Genomic DNA, 16,022 nt, shown 5'->3' on the forward strand with positions numbered 1-16,022 from the left:
CACTTCACATGAAAACAAGAGCAAATATTTAAGAGACAGCAGAGACAACAGTACTGCCTACACCTGCACATATTCACTGTTTATCTTAACTCAAAATTATTTAATTGGACTAATGGCCGATTACAGGTCCCAATTTACACTCTCTCAAACATGCTCAAGACTTCCATACGAGCACAAAATTAACAGAAAGAATCGGTCCTCACAATCCATAACAGCTATCAGAGTCTGACATTTGGGAAATTAGAAACTTCCAACAGCTCCAGACTCTTCGGGAAAGGAAACTGTATTTCCCCAAAGTACTGGAGTTCTTACAGCAAGCACCCAGATCACCATTTCCTCCATAGTTTCCATTTACAGTAAAATTTTCAGCTTGGGCTTTGTTTTCATTTTTAATGTTTTCAGCATTCTTCAGTTACACTAAAATTATGTACAGCAAAGGGCTTAGGATTTTTTCATCTGCAGAACAGAAAGTACTAAAGATAACATGTCCTTCCAAGATTTATCTATCTATATTTAATTTAAAACATATGCAAGCTCAAAACAGAGCTTACTATAACAACTGCCAAAGAGTTTCAAGAGAAAGCATTAAAAATACATCTGTGGTAAGTTGCAGTAAGTTGTCTCCTTCCTCCCCTTTTTGGTGATAATCACTAGCCACTTAAATCAGAGCAAATTCTAACAGCTCTCCTTCCTCTTCCCTTAACCAAAATTTGTTTAAGAGGATTCTGTAGTTAAAAGTCAGAATGGATGGACTGCAATAGCTGTGAAAGACATCTACACTAAAAAATATTTGAGAATCAAATGCTTTTAAATAAGACCTGGATTACTTCAAAGCTCAAACAGGAAGGGAATAGGAATAAAAAAAACCCCAAGCCCCCTAAAAACTTCCATTTATGTCACTGAAATCATCCCAGAGCAGTGCCTTATTTAACCCAGAGCTCTGGAACCAGGTGAAGGTGCAATCACACCCATGCACAGAGTGATCACAGCAAAAAAACTTAAAAGCATCTCTTGCAATGCAGGAACTGGCATTCACAAGGAGTAACACCAAAAGGCAAACACCATTCCTGAGGGGTTATTGCCCAGCAGTCAGAAAGCAAGAAGCAGTCATCTTTGAAAATCCATATTAATTAAACAAAAAAATGTTCATACAGCAGGCAGCAATCATCTACTTTCAGCCACAATTTAAATTTTCCCTTTCCATCAGAAACATCACAGCTGGTTCAGAGCATCTAGAAAAACTGAGAGGTAACTTAGTTCTTTTCTGTCTGATCCTGTTCTTGTATAGCTGTCAAGTCTGCAATCTGTCTTACTCAAGAAGTAATTTGCCCTAAATGTCCCACAAAGAAAGATTCCAAGGCCTCTTTGTAATCAGTACTTAGACCTCCACCAACAGGAAATAGTCCTTGAAAAAGTCTCACCCAACAGAGATGTATTTTCTCAAGCCAATATGCAGGTTTCTGAATTTTAGTAACTGTAAACAGAAGCTCAGCATGTTCCAGTTACTGAGTTCAGTCAGCAACAAGAAACCTCAATCTAAAGGACTAGTGACTAACCAAAAGTCCAGTCTTCCTACAGGGAAAGAAAATTTCTCCATGGACAGAAACATACCAGCAAGAAAGCATGCACATTCCATGCTTCCACTTTCCAAGTGGAAAACATTCCACTTAGCATGCTAAGTGTAAGAAGACATTGCTCATTGCTTGTCCACTTACAAAGCAAAAAAGCTGAGAATTCAGGTAACAGCCTTGGAAAGCAGGACAGAGCAAGAAAAAAGATGAAGATGCAGAACTATGAAATAAAAAAACATGAACAGCAGAGCTCTTGTTTTAGCAACTGTATCTACAAGAACAAGATCTGAACAAAGACATCACCTTCATTAGTAAGACATGAGGAGAGAGTCACTGCAAGCTCCTGTAAGAAAGCACCAGTTTGTTGTATGGTTACTAAGGACAACACTGCTCGTCAGCTATCAACAGGCATGACAGGAGACTCAGGACTATATCCTGAGCATTGTCTTTAGGTAACACAAATTTATAAAATATATTTTTATATGCTGTCTGCAAAGTGAGAGTATTTTCATAGCATTATAATATTTTACCACCTTTTTCATAAAGATAGCAGCATAAATAATAACTGATAAAGCTTTGCAGTCACTTGGCTGTAGAACACAAGACATTTTTACAGAAGGAAGGGGTCATGCACTTCCCATTTAACACACAAAACAAAAATAGAGGGATTCCTTTCTCTGGAGCAAAACATTCCCAATTCTTTCAGAATCTGACCCACACCAAATCAGCCACCTGGCCAGCTCTATAGTCTCTGCACATAAAATAATAAAATCTCCATAAAATAATAACTTAAGAGTTACCTAGTTCAACTTTTTTCATTATGACAAAGACCTTTACCTGGCATATTTAATTTCTTTTTAAACTACCAAAAAGCAAGATAAAAGTCAAAGCTGATCCATAACATCCAAGCACTATGGGAAGAACACTTTAGAAGAACAATGGACAAGTATGGTGGTTGTTTAGTTGTTTAATTATTTAAAATACATTAGGAGATATTTAGTCAGTGCTCTGTCTGCCTATCTAATTAAAAATTACAGCACAGACATGGACATAAGGACTCAGCAGTCTTGCAGAGAAGAAAATAATGGAGTTCAAAGCCTAATAGAACAAGTGTCTTGAAATGCAAATAAAGGGATTACCTTACAAAAAATGAAACAAAACAACAACAAAACCCACACAAAACAGACAAAACCAGAAAAATCAACCAAAGTCCCAACCTTTAAGTCACTCTGAGAAACCGAGAAGCAAGAAATTCAGCTAATCCCAGCTATAGTGATGTGATATAGAATGCTTTTTGTAAAGCCAGTCCTAAACCACCTGAGGTTCTGTAAGCTGCAAGCCTTTAGCTATCAAGAAACTTACAGGCAGCTAGAAAAATGTATTATTCAGTTATCTTGTATCCTACAAGTATAAAATATAGTTATATTCCTAACTATATTACACTAGGCTGTACTAGTATCAATTTTCAAATGCAAATACAGTTAAAATCAAGAGTTAAACAGAAGGCACTGAGTAGAGAGGCTGATGCTATAAACTGGTGCTGTGCACACAAGAGGCACACAGAATTTTTTTATAGTGCTTCACAGAAAGTGTTGCTTTTCTACACTGTTTTCATACTGTGGAAAAATCCACATCACTGCAAGCTGGTATAGGAAAACAAAAGCATTATTCCCCTAAATCTTTTTCTAGGCTGCTGTATGTAACATCAGACTTAAAAAGTAAACCAATGTAAGCACAGTAAACCTGGTAAAGGCACACTCACCAACCTGGGACACTGGAGCCCAATGAGGCAGAACATTTGCCAGAGCTCTTCTGGCTTTTTGCCTTGCAAGCTGGAGCCAGGAGTCCCAGAATTCTGGCCAGTTCTCAGCACTAACTTAATATTACCATGAAGCACTAGATTTTTTCTTCATATTGAAAAAGATGCCTATGTACAACTGCTCAGAAGCCCTTCTTTGTTTCGCTTCCCCTTCGGCTCTCTAGGCAACCATTAACATGGCAGAAACAACAGTCAGGAGAGAAGTAACTTCCATAATTTTGCCTTGGTATAACAACGTGGTGTTTACTATCAGTTCCATTCCCATGAGAAACAATGTTTTCTCCAGTGGAAAAGGAAGACTTTTGCCCTGCAGAGGAGAAGAAGCCCTTTCATTTTGCAATGGGAATCTATGTACAAAAATAGGAAAGATGTGTCCATTTTTACTCTTATTTTTTATAATTCATGTCAATCCTATTTGTCAAGCCACAGCTACGATTCCTTGCATCCAGGTATTCAGGTCCTTTCCAACCTCTGAAAAACAACACCATGCTCTTAAAAATGAAGAGCTTTTTACTCCCTAAAGGATCCTCTTTACAAAAGCTCTACACAGATAATGGCAACTCATTTTCGAATTCACTAAACCCTGTACAACTTCAGTGAAAGTCTAAGGCTTCTCCTGATTATAGTAAGACTTCTGCTACTATTTCTTTGAAAGGTACCTTCACTCTCCTCTCCCAGGAAGACTGAGTGAGACAAAGATATATGTATTGGATTGTAAACAAAACCCTTTTAATCTTTCCTATGCAACAATTAACAAGCAGATATGTTTCACTAAATTCCTCTTCAGTTAAAACATTGAAAAAGTCACTAGCGCAGATCTCATTAGAGTGACTGTCCTCATACTCAATTACCCAGATCATCTGCCATCTGCCTTCTGGATAAAGGTAGGCTAGAGGATGTTAAGGAAACAAACTGTCTGAGCCTTCCTGGAATAAAATCCAAGTATCTGATCTGTTTGCCTTAAAACAAATACATAGCCTTAAAATACCAAAGGCTATGAAAACACAAAGAATACAAAAGCAGGAAACATTACTATTTCACTTGCATCACCCTAAAATGACAAACTGAACAGAAGCCATGCAGAGTTCTTCATGTTTGGGTAGCCTACACTTATCAGCTGAGACTACATCTTCCTTTTGGGACTCTCTAGAGGCTGCACTGTTCCCTGTCCTGCCCTCAGCCTTTTCCCAACAGTATTGCATGAAGACAAAAACAGCATCCTACAACTCAAGTCCCACTTCCCGCTGACTCCCATTCCCCTGGATGTAACAACTGCTATGAGAGCATTAAACCTTTTTAGTTCATGCTTGCAAGCACTGCTGCATCCCACATTGAAGCTTTCTCCCTAACCAGATTTATTCTATCCATAAAACATCCACCTCCTTATTTTGTATATAAAATAAAGTGTTTAGATACCCTGCAGCACTGCTCTAACAATATAAAAATAAGGCTGACTACATAATCCAATCACATCTCACTCTGCAATACCAACAAAGATCAATTCATCATCTAAAGTGGTAAAAATGATGATTAAAATAAAGTCTTTCCATTTTTATAAAGTAAAACACTTTAAATTTATCATGTTTTCCATCTCATCATAATAGTCTTTAAAAAAAGCTGACCAGAAATCACAAGCGCCTTAAATGCTGTTTTCCAACAGTCATAAATATTTCATAAGCCACTTCAGCATAAAGAACCACCAGTATATAAACATCAACAATAAGGTAAGTTTGCTATCTGTGATCACTGGCAAAAGGATCAGGACTGGGAAAACAGAGACACCTTACAGTAGCCAAGTCAACACATCATTTCTCTTCTTCCTATTTCACAATACAGCTTCTGTATCTGCACCCACACTGCAAGCTCCAAACATCCCAAGCTTTATTCATGCCTCTGTAACACTTTACAATCAACATTTTACTTAGAAGTGCCTCCTGTAAGAGGTGGCCATTTTTAGAAAGAGAGAAGATGTAAATCTCAGGTTTTTGCACCACACATAATTTTGACTGGTTTTTTTAGATGGGAAAAGGGAGAAAAGAGAAGGCAGTTTTGAAACAATTCTCTTGCACAGGAGCATTTTCTTATCATTTAATGTAGTGGCATGAAAATGATCTGCTCCAAAATACTTAACTAGTGCCTAATTTTTGTACAGCACTAAGCCAAGAGGGGAAAACAGCCACACCAAGCCCTATAGCCAGCAGGCTGTGCTTTCCATCCCCTGTCTGAACCTGTGGACTGCTTTTAACAGTCAGCAAAACCAGAATTAACAGCAGCAACACTGCTGATCAAGGTTCAGTTCTACATACAGGGTCCCCTGGAAAGCTTTGGGGAGCCCAAGAACAGGACAAGGAAGTTTTGTGCTATATGAATAGGACCTGCAGTGTATTCTGCACTCAAGCAGTATGATTGCTACTACTCTGCTCCCTTGGGTGGCTTGGCTGCAGACATTCCCACAGCCAGGCGAGTGTGCATCCAACATCCCAGAGTGAAACTGTTACAGGAGCACTAACCCCTGCTCCCCCAATCCCTTGGGGGATAATAACTGGGTGATTTAGTATCTTTCATAACACACTGGAAAATTTAATCTTGCAATTCTTAGGTAAAACTTAAGAACTTAAGACTAGAACATTCTATCTAAACCTTGATTCATGAATCCTGAATAATGAAAAAAGGCACGTATATTCTTTTGTAGATTTTTGCAATGTTCAAAAGAGCAATTAAAAAAAAAAAAAGAATTTCCATGCTTAAAAAAATATAAAAGCGGTAATCTTCAAATTCAAGCAAAATGTTATTGGTCTAAAAATTAAATGTCATGTTTTATTACATGATGTTCTATCACATTTTACTTTGATACTGTGCTGTTTTCATTAACCAGCTATAAAAGTCAAGATGTGCTCTTCAGTGAGTGTATGCAGGGTTGTATGTATGTGATAGCAAGGAAGACTCACAGAGGAAAACAAGGACAGCAAAGCCTTACAGAATGTTCTGCTATGCAGATGCATTACCTAAAATTAGCAGTTTTGTGACGTTTATGACACTTTTAGTTCAAATCCAAGAAAAAGAACATTTATTCACAGATAGTTGTAACAACAGGAGAAAACAAACTGGATATTTATGACACAACTTGAGTTTGTGGGTTATAGTTCTGTCATGTTCAAACAATGGTGCTTTTAAGGAAATTACCATCCTCTGACTGTAACCTCCATCCTTATTTGGATTTTACTATTCCTATAGGAGGAACAGACAGAAGCACAAGTCTGAGCATACTCCTGCTAAAGTGTACAATCCAGCAGACAAACTCACACCTCCAGCATATTCAACCTTACATGAATGCCATGAACTCCCCAAGAAAAACATAGACTGCATTAAACAAATGTATTCTCTTATTTCAATCCTGACTTCACAGTTCCCTTTCTGGAACCACATACAAAGAATTCAATGAGAACTCTTCTCATAGGACCTTCAGTCATGTTTCCTTCATTTCAGAGGAGATTAATTTCTGGGGTTTAGCCCACTGTGTCCCAGACCTGCCCACCTCCCATCACAAAACACTTCATTCAAAAGCTCTGTATACCCAGCAGCTGACAAATCACTGACTCTTGCCAGTATTCAATGCTGTGTTAGTGGCCTTTACAAGTAAATCCAGTTAGACCAACAAACAACAGTCCTAAGAAATGTCATTTTAGCCGTGAAATCTGACAAACTCACAGCCCACTTGGTCTTTGTGTCTCTGTACATCAGCATTGTTGAGCTAGGCCAGAGCACACAACTAGTTATCAAGTGAAAAGTGCTGGCAACTACCACAGCCTAACACAAACCTTTTGCCTCCAGAAGCCAGTGATAATCAGCTAAGAAGTTTTAGTCCTTGATTGGTATACCAAGTAAGGTGGACACTGGAATTTACAAAGAAATGCTCCTCCTTATTGCACAAGTAGGTTCTGGACTGCAAGTCTCCAGAAAGGGAAGGGAAGAGGCAGGATAACATCTGAACCACTGCACAGCAGGTGAAAGAGTCCAAGATGGTGTCACTCATTTCCTCATTGCTGGACATGGAGAAAACAAGCCCTGAACTATGCTGCTCCAGCAAGATGCCAGCACATGGTAAATGGTTTAGCTCAGAGCCTTGAAAGTTTCTCATTTTGGTAGGAGCTATTCATGTGCAATTGTGTTTTGCATTTGTTGAAAAGAAAAATTACACTGAAATCTGAGACAAAAGGGCTTTGTCACAACCTGTTTTGAAAAAAGATGCCTGTAACTATGGAAGGCGTGCATGGAATTTTTGTTATGTATACATATACAGAAGTCAGTTAAACAGACCCCTTGGCTTCAGGAGAGGCACAGATCCCTCCCCATGCAGCAAGGAACAAGCTGTGCTGCTTGGAAGTAACAGAGCAGAAGCACTTGGGAGACGCCTGCTGCCCACCGTGAGAATCTGTCCTCTTTGCAAACCACATTCAATTATCCTTCAGATAGAGTGGAACAGCACAGAGTCACTTTCACGTGGGGAACAACTCGGTTACAGAAGAGCTGACCACTCATATCAGTAACCCAAGTTTTAACACCATCTTTAAGAACCTCTCATCCTGCTTTTAAGGACAGCTACCAACCCAAAGAAGATGTGAACAACGATTTTTAAATTACAGTTATGGACCCAAGTATGCACCAGCTCCTCTCTCAGCCACACGCAAAGGCTGCAGTTTGGCTCAGTGCTTAGATTACACAGATTATTGTATTAACAGATGCAGGTGTAGTCCTTGGGGAGCCTTCTAAAGCCCCAACCTAATTAAAAAGAAAAAAACCACCACAAACATCCCTTAGCCAAGGAACTGTGGGGCACTACAAAATATCATTTCAGCCATAGGTTTCACTTTAGACACCCAAAGGAAACATTGTGAGGGTCTTGTGATTAACTCCTGTTACAATGTAAGCCCAGTAACTTCTCAGGGTTTAACAGTGGATACTTAAGAAACAAAGATTATTTCAAGATCCTCCTTCAGTCTTTTTTTTTAATCCAAGTCACAACATTTTACACAGCCATTAGGCAGGTGTATCATGCCTGAGTACTGCTGCCCTTAAGAGGCTTGGCACAAGCACAATATATTTAATTTTTAATTAACTCTCAATCCTACAAATATTAATTTTTCATTCTATTTGTCAACTTCTTCTAGCTCTGTTCAGACAATTAAGCCACAAGTCCGGAAACCAACAGAAAGACTCATTAAACATCTGCTGAAAATTAAGGAAGGCTTCTAATTCTAAACCAATCTCTCAGTTTTTTAACTTTTCAAAATCTGTTCAATTAGCAGTTCAGTCACTTTGCGAAAGCAGTAGCATACTCATTTTCTGAAAAAGTAACAGACATTAATTTGAAGGCTGCAGCAGTGACCAAGGAAGACACCTTACCTGAACAGAATGAAACCAAGTGACTCCACAGCTGCCCGCCTCACATCATCATTCACATCACTCACCTACAAAAAGGCAAACAGGACATTCAGAAGAATATAGTTAAAGCACTTGACGACTCTGCAATGTTTCAGGCTAGGTGTCAGTTAATCAAGAAGACAGGATTATAGAGAAAGTTAGTTAAAACCATGTTCAGCCTTAGCCCAAACAGCCTCACTTGTGTTCACACACTGACCAGACAGACCTCATCCTTTAGAGCTTAATTTATTTTTTCTCCAGCCCATCATTACACAGACTACTCACTGCAAACCTGTTACCCAGGTAGTTAAGGTTCACATTTTAATTTTTAATAGGGTCCTTTTCTGTGATACCAGGTTGAAAGTCTGAAAGTCTACTTACCCTAATGTCGGAAGGGCCTGTTAGTTCTATTCATAATACTAAGAAAAGCTTTCTTCACTTCACAATCTCTGATTTGGACCAGAATATTAACACTGCAGACACAAAGCCCGGCAAAATGACGTGCTTGCTTCCTCACCACAAATTTCTATGTGCTCCTAAGGCCACAGTACTCACAGCCACATGCAGTAGGCGCCTGATAGCCTTGTTGTTCCCTGAGCCACAGTATGCCATAGCCACAGTGTACATGCCAGAACGACGGAGAATAGGATCCTGGAAGAGAAATCATCAATATTTAACATCCATCCAAACAGTGATTCAGTAATTCTAGCTTTAAATTTGTTCCACACTTGTGTCTTGAATCTGCAAACAGGTCACAGGTCAGCCTCACTGCTTAATCGTTTATTTGGGACAAGTAACAGGACAACCACCAAAGCAGGGTTGTCATTACCAATTTCAGGGGGACACCGTTGCTATGCTGCAGGCTGCCAAAGATATAGGGCAGAGGTGTCATTCTGCTTCTTACTTGCTATCTGCTGTGACCACGACTAGAGCCTAGAGATGATCCACCTACAGCAAGCCTCATCTGGTTTTAAACACTATGCTCTGTTCTAGTCCCTGTTGCTGCTCACATGACTACGAAGACCAAGTGTAAGGCTAAAGAAATACACAACTAAGCACTGTTGTTCTTGCATTTTTGATTCGTATTTGTGAAACAGTCCCACTTCAGAGTTATGTAAGAACTTCTCTGGTTCAAAACAGCCAACCCACCATAGCTGGAGATCCAAAAACAGACAGAAAGGTCAGCCACGTAACACAAGAGTCAGGGATTAAGTCACAGCTCAATTTACCTTATCTCTGCAGAGACTCTCAATGAGAGCATCTGCCTCCTCCATCCTCCCATACATGACCAGAGCAATTCCAACTGCAAGGCCTCGCAGGATCTTTTCATGCTGGGTTTCCTGTGCGTAGCCAACCATGTCCTCAATAGCCTGGGCATTTTTAGATCCCAACATAACCAACCCCAGTGCCAAGCCAGCTGCCTCACCTGAAAAGCACAGACAAGCAAAAAAGTCAACTCGACTCTGTTCCCAAAAGTAGTAAATACTGTATCTAGAGAATCATGCCAGATGTAGGCCAATAGATCACTTCTGGACGTCACCATGCCCAGCAACTCCATTATTCACGGCCAAATGTGCTTGTAACCACAATTTAGTGCTTTTCTCTACCAAGTTCAATTATCACTTCCTTGGGCCAAGAGCTGCTGAGATCATTTCCTACGAGCTCCTACCAATGCAGCAGTGGCTCCCACAAGCTTCTCCAAACCTATCTCTCAGCTCAAAAAAGCACATGGCTCTGGAGGTCAGCCACACTAAATAAAAAGCACATGACAAAGAAAAGAACAGAGCAAAATAAGGGGTTGTTTAAAGACCTAGTCTTATCAAAACTTGGTACAGTGCCAGTCATGACAGGACCTCTGAACATTACTGACACAACTAAAGAACCATAATGATCAGGAGAAGCTCAGCAAATAAAACACAGCTAGAAACAATCTATGCTGCTAACAGAAAACCTGGGGAAAAAAACCACAACAAAAACCTCCAGGTGCCTGATAAGGCCTCAGATAGTTATTTGCTTTGAAAGCAGAGCATTTACCTGTCACTGCATCATCCTGGTATAGATTTGTTTTCAGCAGATCGTACACATCTTGACGTGCCGTCCCCATGGCAGCCAGCCCCAAGCCCAGGCTGCCACCATGTCGCACAATCTAGAGAAGCATATGCAAGCTCAGTCATCATACAACAGGGAACAGTATGGCTTCAGGTGAAGTAGACATCTTTCCATCAATACAAATCTGCAGACTTTTAGCCCCAAACCAACCCAAAATGATCTCCTGATCTGTTAGAAATACCACTTTCACAGTCTCAAGCAGCAGGTCCAATGAAAAAGGCAGAAAATAGAAGAGAAACAGTTCAAAAGCCCATAACCAATAAGTAACAGAAGCTTTACACATAGCACAGAAGACTTCCTAGTAACTTCAAGATCTTTTCGCCCACTGAATGATTTATGTAAAACCATAAATCTGTGCCATGTGTAAAAACTGGTGGCTAGTAACAGCTTTTTATTTAAAAGGTAAATCAGTACCCACTTAAAAACAGTCTATAACCTCTTTTGCTCTAACAACGGATACATTTGCAGTAAGGTAAGTGGGATCTGTTCACAGAATTTTAAATAAAAGTAATCTGAGTTTCCACAAGGAGAAAGAGGGAACACGCTGGGACAATGATCTATTCCCAACTTAAAACCGTATTTTTCATAGAGGTCTACAAACACTAGGTGGTGAAGTAAAAACACTTCTTATTGTGCAAGATGCATTAAAACTACAGGTCAGCAGAAACATTTTGTGGCTTATTTCCTTGACAGTTAAGCTGTAAACAATAACAGTGCCTGAATACTGCAGGTCCACTAGCAAAACAAAGTAGATATAACAAGTAGTAAACATGATGACGCTACAGTCACTGTCAAGTATGTAAGAATTTCCTAAAAACCTTACCTAAACCTTGAGCAACAGGTTATTAAAACCAACCTTTAATCAATCTTTAAGGCCCAGAGGAGGTCTAAGTATCACACTGCTGCCATGACCTTAATTATCTCTACCCCCCACTTCTAAACCAGCCAGCATCCTCCTGTATATCCCCAGCAAAACAAAGGCTCATTGCTGAGCTCAGTACACACATCATTACTGGCATTCTTCAGCTGGTTCAGTAAGTAGTCAATGATGTCCCCGCCATGGTTGGCATGGATGAGACCCAAAGCGTAGAGACCTCCTCCCTCCTGGTAGGCTGACCCTGGAGAGGTGTCCTTGGGCAGGTAAGTTGCCATTAGCTGTAATGCTTCTTTCTCATGGCCCTGGATGTCCAGTGTCCAGCAGGAAGGGAAGACAGTGGGAAGGGAAAGGTGAAAAAACAGCAAAATAATATTTAAATGTGTTATAGCAATTACTTTCTCCAAAAAAATCTGCGTTTCAGTGCCACACAGGCCACCTTTCACACTTACTGAAATGTACTACAGTAGGGAACTTTGCTATGTCCCAAAATCACTTAAGAAACACCTGCAATTTTAATAGCTAGAAGTTATAAAATCTGTTCAACTCACAAAGGAAGAGTTAGAAAAAATACTCTCTCCTTGAGCCATGTTATTCTAGCACCTTTTTGATTCTCAGCAGAATGTACCATAAATTATATTGGATGTCAGACAAAATAATATAAGCACAGCTTTTTAGTGCAAAACCACAAAATATGTTATAGCTGTGCCAGGCACACTGAAGTGCAGGCACCATTCAGAATTCCCATTTCCATGTTTTCAGAGTTCACAAGTCAAGCATTTACAGTGAGCAGAGGCAAATGAATGAAATGTTACCTTGTGTATAACACCCAAGCTGGCAGTAGCAGTAAACTTAGCCCAGTTAGTGGCCCTGGCCAGCCATTCCAAATTGTCTCTAGATGAAAAGAGAAAGGTTATACAAAGTTTTTCACACAGCCTGTTCCTCATCCTGCAAGCAGGATTTAAGAGCACTGAAGACTGCTTCAAACTAGAAAGCAGCTCCAGAAAGGAAGGCAGCTAAACACATTTCCACTTTACATTTCTCTCCCCTTCATTAGTCCTGACTTTTGCCTGGTTGTAGTCAAGCTTCTAGACATGGGTGATCTCAGTGAAAGAGAGAGAACAACTGCTCAATATGCAGCCCACCAACACTCTGGGAGAAACTTAGAAGAGTTTCTGCAGCTTTCCTTAAGATCCTGGTAAGGTCAGCCCTAGGATTTCCCTTACAAGAGTCATTCAGTACTGTCAGTCTCTACCATAAAAAGATACATCATCTCAGAAACTCTCTAACTGGTAAACAAAGAGAAGAGAAACTCCAGATCTTCACCCTCCAAGCTGCTCATATAGCTATCAGTCAAACAAAGCCAGTTTGTGAGGATAGAGAAAAGGAAACAATTCTCTCAGAGCATTAGAAGTCTGCAGCTACCACTCTGGAAGTATCAAGTTAAAGGAGGGCAACAATGTTGTTCAAACACCTCGAAATGACATTGGAGCTTCCTTGCCATAGATTTACCTGAGGAACTGGTCACTGGTTGTCCCACAATGCATAAAGGAGTTTGCTATAACAGTTGCTGTATGACACACAGAATTCCTCACTGCATCCTGGAAGAACAAGAACAATCAGTATCATCACTCAGCAAAAGATATGCCCAAGGTCGCTTAACATGCTTGCCAGTACACTAGAAAAATGGACTGTAATGATCCTCAATTTAACCAGCAATTTCCCTGTAATCAGCTAATAGATTGCTAATACACTCTAACATATCCTCAAGCCATCTTTCCCATGCAAAATGATCCTTTCTGTGAGTTTCTTTTCAGAAATGTGATTACTCCAATTGCCACTTAACTGGAGAACCCCCCCTCTCTGTTTTCCAGAACTGAGCACTGCACAGCGTGTGCTGCTGCTGTTTCCAGGCCATTCCCAGAACTCTATTGCAGAATCACTCCTGAGCACTTAACCAGCAGATGGAAAAGACTTTCCAATACATTTGAAGTGCTGTCTGAAATAGATGAACCCACTAACACTGATGATGTGCATCTTATTTCACATATAAAAAACTTCTCCTATGGTTTCTAGTAATCATTTAAGAGTCCAGTTTACCTGTAAGTTTTAATTTACCCACCCTTGAGTAACACCACCCAAAATAAAACCAGTCACTCCATTCACTAGCACTGTCTACATTACGGTATCTGATTGGTTTTGTCTCCAACGTGGAAATATTGGTCTTTTACTACATACCAGGATTCTCTTAGCCAAGCTGAAGGTGTGGGCTCACATAACACCTCAATCAAGATACCAACATACTGTAACCTATAGTCCTGGCTGACTCCTCCCTTCCCAACGAGCAGCATTTGCAATGGATCTGACAGGGAGCTGGAGGGTGAGTTTTGCCCATCTTACTGGACAGACGAAAAACAAACCCACCCAAAAAAAAACCCCCAAAACAACTGTGAGAAAAACGTAAGTTTCTATAACCAATCAGACAAAAAACAATTAAAATATCAACATGCTAATAGCAGCCTATCATTAAAAACAATAGAACATGGTCAAAACAAACACAGAATGAATCAGATAAATCCAAGACTACGGTTTTATATTTAACAAAGCCTCTTACCTTTGTGTTTTTGAGGATCATGAGGTCTGTATTGTTGTTTCGTATTAAAAACTGCAGATGTAACTCAATGGCCATTTCCCCACTTAAAATTTTAATCATTTTTGAGATCTGGTCCTTAGGCTCTGGATTCTTCACATACAAGCAAAGGAGAAAAAAATTCCATGAGAACCCAACTACAGCTCTGCTAAAATACAATTCATGAGAAGCTTCTCTGGTATGTTTCCATCACCATATTCCAAAACCTATCAGGTTTTAGGACTAAAAAGACATTGTTTCTGTCCTTGGTGCACAAACCCAAACCTCCCAGAAATCAAACCTTTTGTGCACAGCAGTGCAGGTGGTAGAAAAGACTCTTCAAAAAGAAATGTATTCTTGCATTGAAAGCAAAAGGGTGTGGATGACATCTGACATTCTGCAAGCAGCTGTTTGGCCTTACAGAGACAGTAAGTCTCCTGCTAGAGGCAAACCCTTTTATAAATTTCAACGTGTATTTCCATGGAAGGTTTCATAGACAGGGCCACAAAGTTACAATACTTTGCAAGACCCTGCTGAGCTGCAGCATCATTCTTGTGAGCTACAAGCTTTATTTAGAACAACAGCTAGTAAAACTAGGAAACTTTAATACATCATCTTACAGAGCTCTTTGAGAAAGTCTCCGTCCTCATGATGGAACAGCTGAAAATGGATCTCTGGAAACTGAAGTTCCTTTTGAGCAGGCTGAAAAGTACAGTGCAGCTCTTTGTCCTGACATTGTTAGCAGCTCACAGACTACCCAAGCATGAGTAGTTCAGCCCTTAAACTAATTCCCTCAATTATTTCTTTGTAGCCAGCATTCTGAACTGTGTAAGATTAAGCTAAAGAACATTTCTGGCCACACAGATCGTTTTTGTGTACTTGGTACAAAAGCAAAGCCAATGCAGCAGAAACTGATTCAAGACACCTTTCCTGCACAGAACCACTGTCGAGGTTCCTTGCTGGGGAAAGAAACTCAACCCCTTTTGTTTTCCTTGTGAAATATAATTTGAAGAAAACACTTCAATTTGCCCTTAATTAATTTTTAAGTGATCTTCAAGAATCTTTCAAAGATTCCCAACTTTTGTTTGCAAACATTTACTATGGGGAAAAAGAAATAAAAAAACCAACAACTTGTCTTGGGTTTTACTTTCTTCTCTGGTAGCACTTCTTGTCTTCAGCATTGGAAATGTCAGAATTGCATTAACTATTCTACATGCTGAAATGCAACTGTATGCTCATGTTAGAAGTGAACTCACTTTCTCCAATACTTGGGGAAAGAAACTAAACAAAGAGATTCCAACCAACTGGCCCAGCAACACAGCACCACGCAGGCCCGAGGCAACTTTAGGGCTTTATGGAAAAGAAACTCTGTTACATCAGCATCCCCTCCTGCCACTCCTGCAGAACAGCATCAGTTCTACCCAACCAGAACTACAGCTGGATTTTTGAAGAACAAAAAAAAATACATCAAGCTAATTCACTTCCTAAGGTTCTCAGCAGCAGTTAAATTTCAGGCCTTTTCTTCTGGAATGAGTTAATTGTTTCAATATCAAAAGGCAAACACACGAGCCAGATCCTTTTGTTTCCTATTTCAAAAGT

At 39.8% G+C, this 16,022-nt stretch overlaps 1 protein-coding gene across 1 annotated transcript in view; it reads right to left on the minus strand.

Annotated features, from left to right (window-relative positions):
- PSMD1 (proteasome 26S subunit, non-ATPase 1) overlaps positions 1 to 16,022 on the minus strand; it is a 61,844-nt gene that overhangs the window by 38,883 nt on the left and 6,939 nt on the right. Inside the window, exons 8-15 of the mRNA XM_017727017.1 lie at positions 14,409 to 14,537; positions 13,307 to 13,395; positions 12,610 to 12,688; positions 11,926 to 12,099; positions 10,846 to 10,957; positions 10,041 to 10,237; positions 9,367 to 9,462; positions 8,794 to 8,858 (exon numbers count right to left, since the gene is read on the minus strand). Coding sequence (XP_017582506.1) covers positions 8,794 to 8,858; positions 9,367 to 9,462; positions 10,041 to 10,237; positions 10,846 to 10,957; positions 11,926 to 12,099; positions 12,610 to 12,688; positions 13,307 to 13,395; positions 14,409 to 14,537 — 941 coding nt within the window. The remainder of the gene's footprint in view (positions 1 to 8,793; positions 8,859 to 9,366; positions 9,463 to 10,040; positions 10,238 to 10,845; positions 10,958 to 11,925; positions 12,100 to 12,609; positions 12,689 to 13,306; positions 13,396 to 14,408; positions 14,538 to 16,022) is intronic.

The sequence above is a fragment of the Corvus brachyrhynchos genome, unplaced genomic scaffold (assembly GCF_000691975.1).
Source record: "Corvus brachyrhynchos isolate BGI_N302 unplaced genomic scaffold, ASM69197v1 scaffold162, whole genome shotgun sequence".
NCBI classification, from domain to species: Eukaryota; Metazoa; Chordata; class Aves; order Passeriformes; family Corvidae; genus Corvus; species Corvus brachyrhynchos.